We start from the raw sequence: 17380 nt of genomic DNA on the forward strand, positions 1-17380 counted from the left end.
TAAATCAAGCGTCAGAATCCCAATTCCTCTCTTTAAACAAGCAAAACACAAGGAAAATTCATTTATAATAAAAGCCATAACACAATCTGATATTTCTGAACAAAAATTGTGAAGGATAGCAGGGGTGGCAGGTGGGAGAATAAAAATATACTATCAGTGCTAAAATGAAGTCACAAAATTTTGCTAGCAAAAGATCTGGCAAGCAACAGGGAGTTGAGTCATTTTGCTTTGTTTTCCTCTACTTTTAGTAGGGGGGTGGGGAGGGGCAAAATAAAGATGACTTTGTCCCTTCAGCAGCCAAGTTTTCTTTTCTGTGATGTTTACAGAATGCATTCACAGAAAGCTGATTAGTTCCCCCTGTTCTCTTCACACACTGAACACCCAAACTCTTGCCTCCTCCCTCGAAAGCCTGTGGCCGATGGTGATGATGGTGGTGGCGATAATTTCTCTTATGAGAACAATATATAATTTTGCTCTTTTGCCATTGTAAGCACAGCATAATATGTGACAATGGCAGCTGGAAAACAGAATGAGGATGCAATTGACCAGCTGTCACAGTCATGGAAATAATCAAGGTTTGGAAGTGGAAATGTAAATCTTAGGGATGTGTTGGAACTGCACTTCTCCCTGCTTGAAAGGAGAAAAAGAAAGGCTAAATGTTCAAGTGATTTTCCGTTGTCATTCAAAATTTGGAATAACTGCATATTATAGTGATGTCCAGGTATAGCAGGAAATAGTGCCATCCATGTTGTTTCCTTGCAAATGCAAACAACAACAAAACCCATTTATTAAAAGAAAACCCATTGAAAGAAAATCACTCTACCTTCTATTCTGAGAAGTGTCAAATACTGGCTACAGATTTCAAAGGAATTGGTACTCCAGGCAGAAAACTAGAATTTAAAGATTTAGCATGGTGAGTACCATCCAGCAATATTAGCAAAGAATGATCAGGGGATGGCAGAAATTATCGCCAGTTCTTACCTGTATTTTTTAAAGGAGAGGCCCATATGCTGCTTCATCTGTTGCAATCCATGGTAGTCCGTATAAATGAGATCAAAAGGCAAAGGAACCATCAAGGGACAATTACCTCGACCAGGTGGCACTCCTAAGTTACTGGAAAGAATAAAGGGAAGAGTTGCATTTGTGCAGAGAGGAAAACAAATAGGACAATCTGTTCAGAAGAATTAACACTGTGAAACCATTTACTATTCTATATAGGCGGGGTTCACACAACCCAGTTAAAATAGGCTTAGTTAGTTTATGATTCAATACATTATACATCAAGTGACCAATCATCCTCCTTTAGGGAGGACAGTCCTTTTGTAGGTTCTGTCCTTCCTCGAAAAGTGTCCTCCTGCCTGACCTCCTTTTCGATATTTTAAAACTAATCTGTTAATCTCTGTATTCAGAGTTGCTGCGCCGAACTGTTAAGCATCATGTGATAGTACAGTTCGGAAAGACATGATTATGAAATGCATGCGCAGGGCACAGGAGAACTTCACGTGTCTCGCACTTGTCTCCCACCATTGCCTCTATATTATACTTCATGTTTACTTCTATCGGAAATACTAAATTATTTCTTTCTCAGAGAATATTATACTCAGGTAAGTACAATTTACATTTTATTAATTCATTAATTCAATTTTATACAACCCTGTTTGCAACACAAGTGTAAAATAATTTAAATATAGATTTAGTAAAGTTTTATTGCTTTGTTATTAAAGTTTTTGTTTTAATTATTAATTTTATTTATTCATAGTGACATAAATGTTTCTTTTATTTACATTGTACTTTTTCTTAGAAACATAGAAACATAGAAGACTGACGGCAGAAAAAGACCTCATGATCCATCTAGTCTGCCCTTATACTATTTTCTGTATTTTATCTTAGGATGGATATATGTTTATCCCAGGCATGTTTAAATTCAGTTACTGTGGATTTACCAACCACGTCTGCTGGAAATTTGTTCCAAGGATCTACTACTCTTAAATTCTTAAATTCTTAAATTTTTGCGTCCTCCTTTTCATTGTGAAAAAAAAATTGGTCACCTTATTGTACAGGAAGCCAACCACTGACTGGTCATATTTTGTGAACCAAACCACAACATTAAATTGTGATAGTGACTGGTGAAAAACAGTGATTTTATTAGCAAGTTTTCTGGGTCGGAGGTGTTATATGAAGATGGCCATAATGAAATAAATAAGGGAGTGATTCTAAGCAGAATCATCAATTTCCAAGAAAGAACCAACAAGCCCACAGTGCCTGAAAGGCTTAATTCAAATCGTGTTTACTGAAAATTCATTGGGGTTGTCTCCCAATTAATTGCTTATATGATTGTATCCAGATTTATTGCCTAAGGCTGTGTTTTTGGAGAGTAGGTCACAGACTCCCCCAGGTGCATAAGGCAATGAATAAGGGTCAACTAAAATGCTCTCTGTGCATGATATACACAAAACAAGGTAAGGATTCCAAAACTCCTGATCTTCTATGTGTGTGTGTTTTAAATACTTTTTAGAGGATAAGGAATTCTGCACAAGACTTTTATGCAAAACTTTATTGGACCCGATTCTGTTCAGTGGAGACTATGAAGAAGAGGGGAGGAGGAAAGCAGGGGGGAGAAAAAGATAGGGTCTATAATTTCAGCAAAATTGAGATGGCAGAGAAAGGGTCAAAAAGAATTGACAGTCTGCCCATGTTTTGCAAATCGTAGCGATAGCACGGGAACGCCCCTGAGCAATCAGCGGCCGCTCGGGCATTCTGGGAAAGTCAAGGGGCGGGGCATGTGCCCTTTATCAGGGCTTGCTTGCCCCCCCCCCCCGGCTTCCCTTGCCGACGAGCTCGCCGCAAAATGGACACCCACCCACCCTCCGCTCAATCCAGGATGTTTTTATAGGTCGCCTAGTTTGGGGCCGAGTAGGAATTTTTGCAGTCTTAGGGCATTTGCTACAGATTGTTTTTCGCCTACTCCATCCTGGACGAGGGTAAGGATTTGTGGTTACGGGGTGCATCTGTATGTAAATAGGTTCTGATTCAGCAATTGGATGTTTATATTCTTGGTCACTATATGGCAGAAACGGGGCGGAAAGGGTATCAGTAGCAACTGTGTGTTCTCCTTTGGGCATCTTTTGTAAGATGATTGGCACCCCCATTGCACAACTCAAGCTTCCTCCACGGACAGAGAGGTGTGAAGGGGGTGCCCTTGGGGCTCACCTACGTCATTTCCGGTTCCGGGTCATGCAAGGTGAGCCCTCCCACATGCTGGGCGTGGCTTTCGGGTCAGGAGTAGGTGGGACACGCCTCACCCTGACCAGGCATGGAGTAACGCCCATTTAAGTTGCCCAAGTATGTTGTGTTCAGGAAACTCCGCCCCATTTAGTGACCCCTGCAGGTCTTTCTGTTAATATTTAATAAAGTGACCCATTTTACCCAGCTTGGTGTCCGAGTGTTCATTTCCCGTCCAAGGCAATATGTTTTTACATTTTATTGGTTTTGGTTTGATTTTATGTACAGTTCTATTATCTGATATATTTATTTCTTGCCTAGCCCTAACTTACATTCACTTCTCCATCCATAATCAACAAAGTATTAGGGAGGTAGCCTAAGAAATATAGTTGTTCTCTGCCAAGCAGTATGAATATTGTTTACTATGTAGCTATGGCGCTTTGTCCCAAATTAATATATTATACTATAGTGGCAGTTTTAACCCTGCTGTTCTGTTTAAGAAAAGTAACAAATCTTCTGTTCCCGGGTCACCCTGACCCGGACCGAAAACTCTTCATTTGCAGTGCTTATGTTTGGTCAATTTGAATACTTTTTTCACTTGGAAAGTAGTCTGAACATTTCTGCACACAATGATATGAAAATTGAACTGAAGAAATTAATCCTTATTGGTTTATTTTGCACATAAATATGCCTTCCCCCCCCCGTTTTTGTGAATTTTCTTTAGGTTTATTGATAATTATGCCTGCAAAATACATTCTATTTTACTAAAGTTGGTATGGGATTGGTAGCTTGAACATTTCTGAACATAATGATATGAAAATTGAACTGGAAAAATTGATGCATATTGGTTTATTTTGTTGATGAAATGCACGCCCCCCCCGTTTTTTTTAAATAGTCTTCACTTTATGGATAGTTTTGCTAGCAAAATACATTCTATTTTACTAAAGTTGGTGTGGGATTGGTAGCTTGAACATTTCTGAACATAATGATATGAAAATTGAACTGGAAAAATTGATGCATATTGGTTTATTTTGCACATAATGTATGCCTCAATTATTTCAATTTATATAAAAATTATGCTGTTAATTTCAAACTTACATACTTTTTTTTAGTAAAATGGATTTGTTTCATAAAATTAGTTCTCTGGCTACAATGTGGTTGATTTTCAAAAGGATATTCCAAATATTTCTAGACAAATATGTATAAACAGTGACAATAATGGCACACAGCAAGGCCGAGGGGGGGTGGCCCTTTTGTGGCAAAAATAAACCAATAAGAACCATTTTTTTTCAGTTCATTTATATTTTTCTTATATTCAGAAATGTTCAATTTAGTATATCAAACCTTTTGGGGGAAAATTCCTTAGGGATTTGTAGCCTTAAAAAATAGAAATTGACACGAAATTAAAAAAGGATGGGGGGAGGGGCTTTTTGATCAAAATAAAAATATAAGTCTCAATTTTTCCAGTTCAATTTTCATATCATTATGTTCATAAATGTTCAAACTAGTTTTCCAGTTGAAAAGGTTTTCAAAAAGACCAAATTCAAGTGCCTAAAAAAAATCATTTTGGTCCGGGTCTATATGACCCGAACAGACTAAGTGTGACTTTTTTTTTGCCCAGAAAAAAAAATTTTCCCCCACCCCCACAAATATTTTTTTGATGGTCAGCATTGTTAAATTGAGTAAATGAATGCCTAAGATTTTAAAGAATATTTCGGATTTGGAGCATAAAAAAATAAAAAGTGAAAATGGTTGCAAGCAGCTGAGGGGGGGGGAGGCCTTATTTCTGATGTTAAAAAACCAGTAAGAATCATTTTGTTCAGTTCCTTTATATTTTTCTTATATTCAGAAATGTTCAAGCTACCAATCCCACACCAACTTCAGTAAAATAGAATGCATTTTGCAAGCAAAACTATCCATAAATTGAAAAAACTTTCACAAAAACGGGGGGGGCGTGCATTATATCCGCAAAATAAACCAATAAGATTTACTTTTTTCATTTCAATTTTCATATCATTGTGTGCAGAAATGTTCAGACTACTTTCCAAGTGAAAAAAGCTTTCAAAAAGACCAAACATAAGCACTGCAAATGAAGAGTTTTCGGTCCGGGTCAGGGTGACCCGGGAACAGAAGATTTGTAACTTTTTTTGCCCAGCAAAAACTAAGCCCCCCACCCCCCAAAAAAAAATTCTCATAGAGAGAACCCCTGAAATGATGAAACTACATGAAATTTCAAGTTTCAGATATGCAGGGAAAATTTTTTACAGGGACTCAAACTTGGCTTCGGGTCACATACGACCCGAACAGAACAGCAGGGATGAGATGCAACTGCATCAATCTAGCCGGAAGAAGATTTACAATCTAAATGATTCCAAATTATTTCACCTGTATTATTCTGGTGTGGATATCCACTAAAAGCAATAGAATTCACAGCCAATAATGGATAAAACAATTCAACAATATCCTTTGAAGCAGCCTGGACTGTATTGCCATTTTAACCTGCAAAGGAATCTTATCTTGTGTATATTCTGCTACAATTGTTTGATTTCTGGATAGTGTGGGAGAGATAACTGTGCTGGCTTACATGCTTGTGATAAGTTTGCTGCTGTTTGCTTTTTGGGTTTTTTATAGAAGAAAATTTGCTTTTCTATGGCCTTGGTTGGCATTAAGGAGGCAGCCTTTATAAAAGGATACTCCTGGAAAACGTACTCCAAAAACAGAACTGACAGATCTTTTAATCCAACGAATTCATATTAATTACTATCATTGCACCCTATGCACCAAAGAGGAAGACAAAACAGACCATTTTCTCATACTGAACCACCAAACCTTAAAAGAGACTTCTTCATCTTGGTGGGTGATCGAAATGTACAGATTAATAAAGCAAGGTATGCTTTGAGTAATTATGAGCACATTTGGGTCAGTAGTGAGTTTACCATTTTACTACTGGTGCATGCACGCACAAGTACACACAATGCTTCTATGTATGCGTAGAAGCATCCAAGGCGGGTGGGCAAAGCCTCCCACCACCAGTGCTACTGGTTCTAAAACCCAGTCCAACTCACCGCTAATTTAGGTCTGGTAGCATGAACAAAAATGTATTAGACTGTTCTGCATCTTTAATCTCACTTGTCATTTGCAACAGTTTATTCCAGCCAAGCCCAATCAATTAACTTGATATTCACAAGCACTAAGCAGTGCTTCTACATTCTATGTTTCTATTCCTGATCAGCAAATACTTTAGGTCTGCTGCTAATGATGTCCAGATGTTGAAAGGTGCAGGAGAATGATCTGATCATCACTTGGCTTGATGCAAGATAAACTGAAATTGAAAGCTATGTTTACCACCTTAACTCCTGTTAGAATAGAATAGAATTTTATTGGCCAAGTGTGACTGGGCACACTAGGAATTTGTCTTGGTGCACATGCTCTCAGTGTGCATAAAAGAAAAGATAAGTTCATCAAGAATCATAAGGTACAACATTTGATGATAGTCTGAGTACAAAAAAGCAATCCAATCATATTATGAACCAGTCAATATAAATTGTAAGGAGGAGATGGGTGATGGAAACAATAAGAAGATTAATAGTAGTTTAACTTGTAAAGTAGTTGAACTTGGTATCACTTCAGCAATACCATGAAGTGTTTTAGATAGCACTGAATAACAGATCTGAGGCCTTGCTCTCAAATCAAGAGGATGACAATGTGGAGGAGCAGTGGTTTAAAATCTGAGACACCATCAACACAGCAAGAGAAATTATCTGCCCTTGTGGGGAGAAAGATCACGATTATCTAGGTCCTCAGCAGTCTGGATTCAGGCCCGGCTACAGCACGGAAACTGCTTTGGTCGCGTTGATGGATGATCTCTGGCGGGCCCGGGACAGGGGCTTGTCCTCTGCCCTGGTGCTCCTTGACCTCTCAGCGGCTTTCGATACCATCGACCATGGTATCCTTCTGCGCCGGCTGGAGGGGTTGGGAGTGGGAGGCACTGTTCTTCAGTGGTTCTCCTCCTACCTCTCCGGTCGGTCGCAGTCGGTGTTAGTGGGGGGTCAGAGGTCAACCCCGAGGTTTCTCCCTTGTGGGGTGCCTCAGGGGTCGGTCCTCTCCCCCCTGCTATTTAATATCTACATGAAACCGCTGGGTGAGATCATCCAAGGGCATGGGGTGAGGTATCATCAATATGCCGATGATACCCAGTTGTATATCTCCACCCCATGTCCAGTCAACGAAGCAGTGGAAGTGATGTGCCGGTGCCTGGAGGCTGTTGGGGCCTGGATGGGTGTCAACAAACTCAAACTCAACCCAGACAAGACGGAGTGGCTGTGGGTTTTGCCTCCCAAGGACAATTCTATCTGTCCGTCCATTACCCTGGGGGGGGAATTATTGACCCCCTCAGAGAGGGTCCGCAACTTGGGCGTCCTCCTCGATCCACAGCTCACATTAGAAAAACACCTTTCAGCTGTGGCGAGGGGGACGTTTGCCCAGGTTCGCCTGGTGCGCCAGTTGCGGCCCTATTTGGACCGGGAGTCATTGCTCACAGTCACTCATGCCCTCATCACCTCGAGGCTCAACTACTGTAACGCTATCTACATGGGGCTACCTTTGAAAAGTGTTCAGAAACTTCAGATTGTGCAGAATGCAGCTGCGAGAGCAATTATGGGCTTCTCCAAGTATGCCCATATCACTCCAACACTCCGCAGTCTGCATTGGCTGCTGATCAGTTTCCGGTCACAATTCAAAGTGTTGGTTATGACCTATAAAGCCCTTCATGGCACCGGACCAGAATATCTTCGGGACCGCCTCCTGCCGCACGAATCCCAGCGACCGGTTAGGTCCCACAGAGTTGGCCTTCTCCGGGTCCCGTCGACTAAACAATGTCGTCTGGCGGGACCCAGGGGAAGAGCCTTCTCTGTGGGGGCCCCGACCCTCTGGAACCAGCTCCCCCCTGAGATTAGAATTGCCCCCACCCTCCCTGCCTTTCGTAAACTCCTTAAGACCCACCTTTGCCGTCAGGCATGGGGGAACTAAAACACCTCCCCCTTGCCCATGTTGTTTTGTTGATTGATTGACTGTGTGCCTGTTTTTTATATATACTGTTTTTTATGAGATTATTAATTTAAATTTGAACTGGATGGGTGGGCATTGGATTTGGTATTGTGTACTGTACTGTTTTTTATTATTGTTGTGAGCCGCCCCGAGTTTGCGGAGAGGGGCGGCATATAAATCCAATAAACCTAACCTAACCTAATTAAAAACAAATGACTGGTGACATAACAGACTTGAAGTAAAGGGGAAAAATGTGGACAATCTTGCAAATCCAACAAAGGCAACCCCCCCCCCCAAAACTATGACAAAACAAATCTGTAAAAAAGCTAGTAGTAGAAATGAGACTTCTGTAGATAACATAGGTGCAGAGGTGCTGGCAGTAGCTGGGCACTGTGACCAAGAGGCATTGTTTTCAACTTGGAAAATATTATCAGGAAAGGCCACTTGTCTCAGAATGAACACTTGCAATGTAGCTGGGTGAGCTGCTAAAACAACAACCAGGAAATTCTACAATGCTGGAAATTGTATTTTGATTTCGACTTAAAATGTAATCCATCAGCTGTGTTAGATTGGGAACTAGATGATCCAGGACCATCCTCTAATATTTCCCGTGAATCTGAGCCAAATAAAACAGAGAACAATACAATATTCAACTGCTTAAAAATGACAAAGCTGCAGGGCCTGAGCAAGCCCCCTTGGAAGCAGTGAAGGCAGATTGGCCTGTAGTACTTCACAGGCTATTCTTAACCATATGGAAAGAACCTGTCCTTCTTGACTGCAAAACTGGTATTTTGCTTGTGTTTGAAAAGAGTAATAAATACAGAATAAACATTATCATGCAATCAGTCCTCTTTTAACAGTTGGAAAGATTCCTTTACAGATTGTTATAACATAATTATGGTATATAGCCACTCATTGTTTGGTCACTCCTCCCATAACAACTATTTACAAATACAACACTATTTTTTTTTTAAATGATTTTCCAAACCATGCACACACTTACAACCAAATGTTGTGTGCCTGACAACAATACATACCGGAGTGAAAGTAATACTGGCATAGCTGTCCAAGAGAACTTTATCTGAATGAAACAGGAACAATCAGTGATCTTTGCAGGATCTCTCTTCCTCCCTCCTCTCTACCCCCCTCTCACACATACGTTTTGCAAGAATACTCAACCTGGAAAGAGCAATCTGGCTTTAGACCAAGGCATGGCTGTGTGGATTAGATTTTGACTGCCAGGCAAGTATTTGAAGTGTGTATTTGCTATGGAAAACAAACTACTGTTGTGTTTGCAGAGTTTGAGAGTGTCTTTGGCAGCATCCATTAGGACAGTGTTTCCCAACCTTTTTTGAGCCGCGGCACATTATTCACATTTACAAAATCCTGGGGAACATTGAGCGGGTGTGTGTGTGTAAAATAGTTTGGACAAAAAATATCTCTCTTCCTCCCTTTCGCTCTATTTTTCTCTCTCCCTGTTTCTCTCTCTCTCTCCCTTCCCTCCTCTTTCTTTCCCCTCTCTCTCCATCTCTCTTTGTTTCTCCCTTCCTTCCTCTCTTTTTTGCCCTCCTTCTCTCTCCCTCCTTCCCTCTCTCTGTCTTTCCCTCACCCTCCTTCCCCCCTTTCTCTCTCTCTCTTGCTTTCTCTCTCTTGCTGTCTTTCTCTCTTTCTCTTCCCCCTCTCTCTCCCTCTGTCTTTCTCTCTCTTGCTATCTCTATTTCTGTCTCTCTCTCTTTTGCTTTCTCTCGTTCTCTCCCCCTCTCTCTCCCTCTCTCTTGCTATCTCTCTTTCTCTCTCTCTTTTGCTTTCTCTCTTTCTCTACCCCCTCTCTCTCCTTTTTTCTCTCCCCCTCTCTCCCTCTCTCTTTCTCTCTCTCCCTCTCTTGCTATCTATTTCTCTCTCCCCCCTCTCTCTCCCTCTCTCTCCCTCTCTTGCTTTCTCTTTCTCTCCCCCCTCTCTCCCTCTCTCTTTCTCCCAGTAGCCGTGGGGCGACGGCAGGGTGATCAGCTGTGAGGCGGAGCTCCAGAACGGAGGCACAGACGGCGGTGGCTAGACGCTGTACATCTCTGGCGTTGCGCTGGGCATGGACGTGGGGCTTGAGCCTCCGTCCTGGTCCAGCCAGCAGGCAAGTGCCAGCACGCAATTCCAGCATTTCCAGCCGCCGCCGTTGGTGCCTCTGTTCCTCTGTTCCGGAGCTCCGCCTCACAGCTGATCACCCTGACGTCGTCCCACGGCTACAGGGAGAAAGAGGGAGAGAGGGGGGAGAGAAAGAGAAAGCAAGAGAGGGGGAGAGAGAGAGGGACCACCCTGCCACCGCCCCACGGCATGGCTCCTACCTGCTGCCGCTGCCGCCGCCATCACCCTCCCGCTGCGTGCCGCCCTCCCGCTGCCGCTGCCCTCCCACCAAGCCCCAAAGCTCACCTGCTGACAGGGAAGCTCCAGCCGGGCGGGGCGCCGCAACTGCTGGAAAACTTGGAAGGCGCAAAGAAGCAAGCTCAGCTTCCGGTCTCACAACTTTTTTCTCTTAGCAAAAAGTTGCGAGACCAGAAGCTGAGCTTATTTCTTCGTGGCACACCTGACCATGTCTCGCGGCACACCAGTGTGCTGCGGCACACCGGTTGGGAAACACTGCATTAGGACTCTATATAGAAGGTTTATATGGCATCTGGCATATCCAGCAAACACATCTGATTCTCTCTAAGCTTGGTTGTTTGCTTGCAGATGTTTCATTAGCCATCTAGGTGACTTCATCAGTGCCAGTGAGATTGTGTTTGCTCATTTATATACAGTAATTTGTCCTGCCAGTGTTACCTGCAGGTTTGAATTTTCTCTTGGTCATTCTTTGATTAGGATATCGTTTTCTGCTTGATTATTTGTCTGGTGTTAATCCCTGCTTATCTGGGTGTTGGCTGCTAAAGAGGATATGTTCTGTTCTTTTTGTTTCTTTCTTTGCTTATTTTATTGTGTCTTTCAAATGATATGTAAATGTGGTTTATCTCTATGTGCCTACTGATGGCTAATGGGTCTGGTTTCCAAGATTCCAGGAATTCCATAGTGATTTTGGATTTAGTTTGGTCAACTATCCTCACAGTTTTCCAATTGCCTGAGTCTGTCCAGGTATTGTGAGAATAAGGATTTTTCATCCTGTCTTCTGATTGCTAGTTAGTATTCATGGATGCGCTCTGCTAGTCTGTACTACCTAGTGGTTGTTACAGTACTTTACACCACAGGTCATCAACCTGTGGTCCTTGGACCACTGGTGGTCCGTGAGAAAATTTTGGTGGTCCATGGAGAAATCTTGGCCCCTGGGCCTGATTTGGCCGAGAGTAATTAATCCAGTCCAGGAAGAAGAAAGGAAGGAAAAGAAGAGGAAAGGAAGGGAAGAACTACAGCTTCAGCTCTGAAATATGAGACTGACTTTCCCAAATAAGCTTCAATTATTTTGTAATAATTACACTACTTTTAATAATCTTGTTACAATTAAACAACCTTTAAAGATTTTGTTATGATTAAATAAGCATTTATGATTTTGTTGTAATTAAATAAGCATTTATAATTTTGTTATGTTAAATAGGTGCACGTCACATTAATAAAATGGACGTTCTCTGATCATTATTTTACCAATGTATTTATCTTTTTTTTCCAAAGAATCATATTAGTGGTCTGCAGGACTTAAAATTATGAATTTGGTGGGATTTAAAAGTATGATCTTGGTGGTCCCTGAGGTCCAAAAGGTTGGGGACCTCTGTTTTACACTGTATGTGGTAGATGACTCCTGTTTTTTTCCTTCTTGGGATGCTGTGTCTTTTGGTTTACTTAAGATATTTTAGAGGGCTTTCATTGGTTACCTTGTTTAGTTACCTTTAGTCAGATAGCAAAATGCCTGCAAGGAAAAAACTAAGCTCAGATAGCACTAAGTCTTCCACAGTTTAACCCAGAGCTACTTATATTCTCTTCTACTTAAAACCCTTCTGAATCATTGCTACCTTTTATGACAGCACTCCTTGGAATGTTACAGGGCATAGTGACAAAACTTTCTCCTTAATAGTCAAAACAGAAGTAAGACAAGTATGTGCGTTACTGTTCAGTATGGTGATAAATTGGATAATGGGGGGAAGCATCCTTAGCATACAGCAGTTCAAAGTGGTACAGATGAGCTGGACTTTACAGAAACAACATATACTGATGGTATTTTTTTCATAGAGGGATCAGGACAGGAGCTATTAGATATCATTAGCAAAGCAGCAGAGAGCTTGGGCTATGAATAAATGCAACAAAAAAAGACCCACACCATGTCACTTGATAGCAACAAATTAACCTTGCCCCTTAAGTTGCACCAATAGAGCAGGTGCATGAGTTCAAGTACCTAGGCTCTTTCATTTCTGCATCAATAACCAAGGTACTCACTAATGCTGCTGCACAAACTGGTAGTGCTCAAGGGCCCTTTTCTAGCTTACAGTGTACTTTTAGAAGAAGAAAAACATCAGTGTGAAAACAAAGATGAAATGCAGCCATCATGCTAGCCTTGCTCTATGAAGAAGAAACCTGGACGACAGATAGGAAATATGGACAATGCTAACCGAGGAACCGACAAAGCTTTGCTCCTTAATGATCAAAACAGGAGTAAGACAAATGTGTGCATTACCAGCACTGCTGTTCAGTGTGGTGATAGATTGAGATAATGGGGACAAGCATCTTTGGCATACAGGAGTTTAATGTGGCACAGATGAGCTGAAATTCACAGAAGTTCACGATCAGGAGCAGAACGAGGACACTTGGCAAACATTGCTCCCTTCTCACCTTCTCCATTTGGTTATGTGTTGATGAGATTTTTATATAACCTTTCATCCAGGAGGTCAAGATGTCATGTGCAGCATATGCCCTTCCTATTTCCCCTCATCAAAAAACTGGAAGCTGGGCCCAGAAAGAATAATTTAAACTTTTAAACTTTTTTAAATATTTAAATTTATTTAGATTTGTTACAATTTGTTTATGCCTTGTTGTGAGCCGCCCCGAGTCCGCGGAGAGGGGCGGCATACAAAAATAAATAAACAAACAAACAAATAAACGAACAAACGAACAAACGAACAAACGAACAAACGAACAAACGAACAAACGAACAAACGAACAAACGAACAAACGAACAAACGAACAAACGAACAAACGAACAAACGAACAAACGAACAAACGAACAAACGAACAAACGAACAAACGAACAAACGAACAAACGAACAAACGAACAAACGAACAAACGAACAAACGAACAAACGAACAAACGAACAAACGAACAAATGAATAAATGAATAAATGAATAAATAATTGTCCCCCAGTGACTTTCAGTGGCTAAAAACAAATTAGGGCCCAATCGGGGATGGGTACCATTTACCTTAGTCACCGGTTCGCATCACAACATATTGTGCGCACGTCCCCTGCTGTGCTCACATGCACACATCCCTTGGTGCATTTTTGCTTCCGCGCATGCTCACTAGCAGGATTCAGCCCGAAACACAGCTGAGGAGCTAATCAGCTGTGCTTCAGGTGAAGAAATAAGGGTCAGTATTAACACGGGGGCTGGTGGGAGGGGCCTTTTTCAAGCAGCCGAAGAGAAGAAGACATCCAAACAGAGGAAAATTCACTAAAATTTTCAAAAAAAGATGGTGGTGCCCACAGACCAGCACTGACCATGACGTCACCAGCGGGTCACTCCTGATTCAAGTGATCTGGTTTGAACCAGGAGGAACCCACTCCTGGACCCAATTGTCCCATTTCCTAGTCCAATCCTTTGCCCACTACACCACGCCGGCTGTTCCTTTGTATAAGAGACCCTCCTCAGACTATCCCTGAGCTACTCCCTGTTTTTCCTTTTCTTGCCATACAGGTATTGCTCCTTTATAGAAAGCAGGAAGAAACATATTTTTCAAGTTCATAGAAATAGTTATTATATCATCTTGCAAAGCCAATCATCCTTAAAGGATAGTTTTGACTGAAATTTTGAAATGCTAAGTTGTCTTGGCAATGCTTCTTATTGGTATGTGCTGAAAATATTATCCCAATCTCCTAATTTGTTATTTTCATTTCACTGTCACTTCAGTGATAAGAGTCAAGGTAAAAATGCTCTGAAGTTAAGCTCAATCTCTAATTTCTAAAAGAAAAGGCTTAAGGTTAGCTCAGGAACAAAGGCACAAGCCATTCTCTGGGCTGGGCTGAAACTAGGAAACACTTAGAATAAAACTAATGAAGGAAAGAACCACAATACACTGCAAAATAATGGGGAAAAGGTCCTTGTGTGTATGGACCTCTTAACTGGTGATAAGTGGTTGCAGTTATTTCACTGCTCTTGTCACAAAGAATAAAAGGCCTAGCACCTGGTAAAACACCAAAGGCTGGCCAGTGACTAAGACAGGTTACTTATGGGCAATTTTATGCTAAATGGCTAGCTGGAAACACAATAAGAGCAGAAGGTCTCAGACAGGCACTTAAAAGGAAAGACATGATGTAAACTAGCACAAAAGGCCGTGGGTGACTATTATAAAGGAACAGCTTTCTAAAGCTTTACCAGTGCTTTTTAAATAGCTGCAAATATAATACCACAGAAAAGAAAGACACACTCGATACAAACTCGGCAGGAAAAAGACTCTTGTGAATCAGAGCAGCATTCAGAGGAGACCAGGGATTTGAGAATTCTAAGGCCTGCTCATATTGTGTTTTTGGCCCTGTAGGCTCAAGAACTGCACATTCCTGCTAGCAATGCCTTTAATGGTTTTTAATCACTACTATCAACTATAGTCCAATGTTGGGAGCACAGCTAAATTTTCGAGTACATAACTTTAGAATCACTATGGAAAAGACACCTTAGTGAGATTTTACAATGATTGGGATTTATTTCTAAAATTTGATATGGAATGTGGCAGTCATGGGCTCCTACAGGTACAGTCAGCTAAGCAGAACTGGTAGAAAGATTTTGAATATTTTTCTTTCTTTTTTTCCCTTCTGGGTATGTTTTTCCTATCACAGTAAATGAGGTTGAATGTGTATAATTTTAGAAGAGCTCTGTGTGCATGTGCATGTGTATGTGTGTATAGCAGATATAAACAGGTCGGTTGTAAATAAAGCTCTCCTCATCTGGGATTTGATCCAGGATGAGGAGGATGAGCTGGTATGTGTGACTGAGACCTAGCTATGGCCAGAGGGAGGGGTTCCTCTCTTTGAAATTTGCCCATCTGGGTTTCAGGTTTGGCATCAGCCACGGCCTCAGGGAAGAGGGGGGGGGGAGAAATGGCTATTATAGCCAAGGAGACTTTTAGCCTACGCAGACTCGCTGCTCCTGAGATTGCGGATTTTGAGTCCCTCTTTGTGAAGTTGGACGCAGGGGTTCAGGTGAGCTTGTTGCTCACGTACCTGCCTCCCAGATGCGTGTCAACAGTCCTGCCTGCGCTGCTCGAGGAGGTAGCTGGACTGTGGTGGAGTTCCCCGGACTTATCGTTTTGGGAACTTTAATCTGCCATCACTTGGTGAATCCTTTGGGTTAGCGCAGGAGTTCATGGCCACCATGGCAGCCAGGGACCTGACCCAAGTAGTTGAAGGTCTGACTCATGAGGGGAGGCAACACTTCCTGACATGGTATTTCTCTTGGAGCAGCTGAGTAATGGTCTGAGATTAAGGGGCTTAGATGTTTTGCCCTTATCATGGTCAGACCATTTTTTGCTACGGCTTAAGTTCAAGGCTCGAATCTTTCCACACAGGGAGGCAGAACCAACTAGCTGGTTCCACCCCAGATGCCTGATGGACCCAGAGGGCGTTCACAGGGTGCTTGGGGTTTTACCGGATTCACTCCTATACAGTTTGGCAGAGTCACTCATTGTGGCCTGGAATATAGCTGCGACAGAGGCTCTTGACTGAATTGCACCATTGCGACCTCTCTGCCGCACTAGACCCTGGAGAGCTCCTTGGTTCACCAAGGAGCTCCAGGTGTTGAAATGCCAGAAGAGATGTCTAGAGAAACGCTGGAGCAAAAGTAAATCTGAGTCTGGTCGAACACTTTTAAGAGCTTTTATTAAGACTTATAAAATGGCGCAAAAGGCAGCAAGATGTGCGTATCATGCCACCTTGATTGCATCAGTGGACTCCCGCCTGGCTGCCCTGTTTAGGGTGACCTGCTCCCTTCTAAATCAAAGGGGGGTCGGGGAGCCCTTGCAGGGTAGTGCCGAGGATTTAAATGCATTTTTCACTGATAAAATCACTCAGATCCGGACGGAACTGGACTCCAATTGGAACGAATTGTCGGCTGACAATGAGCCAGTTGAGGTGACAGGGGCCTGTTTTTGTCCATCTGTCTGGAGGAGTTTGACCTGGTGACACCTGATGAAATGGACAAGGCCATGGAGCTGTGAGTTCCGCCATCTGTTTGCTGGATCCATTTCCCTCCTGGCTGGTTTCGGCCAGCAGGGAGGTGACATGGAGCTGGGTCCAGGAGATTGTCAATGCTTCTCTGGGGAGGTCCTTCCTGGCTCCCTACAAGGAGGCACTTGTGCGCCCCCTCCTCAAGAAGCCTTCTCTGGACCCAGTAGTACTTAATAACTACCGTCCAGTCTCCAATCTTCCCTTTATGGGGAAGGTTGTTGAGAAGGTAGTGTAGCTCCAGCTCCAGCAGTCCTTATCTAGGCCCTCAGCAGTTAGGATTCAGGCCCGGGTACAGCACAGAAACTGCTTTGGTTGCGCTGATGGATGATCTCTGGCAGGCCAGGGATAGGGGTTTATCCTTTATCCTGGTGCTCCTTGACCTCTCAGTGGCTTTTCATACCATCAACTTCTGTGCTGGCTGGAGGGGTTGGGAGTGGGAGGCACCATTTTGCAGTGGTTCTCCTCCTACCTTTCCAGTCAGTGTTAGTGGGGGGTCAGAATAGAATAAGTTTAAGTTCAGTTACTGGTCTACTAAGATAGAGATCTTTTTTATCTATTCTGTTTTCCAGTGTAATAGATTACATTCTGACCTGGATTTTTCCAACAATGGTAGGGCTTGCATTTATGCTAGGTGAAATTCATCATCCTTGTTACCATTTGCTGTTTCTGCTTATCAGCACTCTCAAATTTATCACAGTACTGTCTTCTTAAG

The 17380-nt window shown here is 42.4% G+C and overlaps 1 protein-coding gene across 1 annotated transcript in view; it reads right to left on the bottom strand.

Annotated features, from left to right (window-relative positions):
* MGAT5B (alpha-1,6-mannosylglycoprotein 6-beta-N-acetylglucosaminyltransferase B) overlaps positions 1-17380 on the bottom strand; it is a 174670-nt gene that overhangs the window by 68671 nt on the left and 88619 nt on the right. The window contains exon 7 of the mRNA XM_070739842.1: positions 982-1113. Coding sequence (XP_070595943.1) covers positions 982-1113 — 132 coding nt within the window. The remainder of the gene's footprint in view (positions 1-981; positions 1114-17380) is intronic.

This window comes from Erythrolamprus reginae, chromosome 2, assembly GCF_031021105.1.
Source record: "Erythrolamprus reginae isolate rEryReg1 chromosome 2, rEryReg1.hap1, whole genome shotgun sequence".
In the NCBI taxonomy this organism is placed as follows: domain Eukaryota; kingdom Metazoa; phylum Chordata; class Lepidosauria; order Squamata; family Dipsadidae; genus Erythrolamprus; species Erythrolamprus reginae.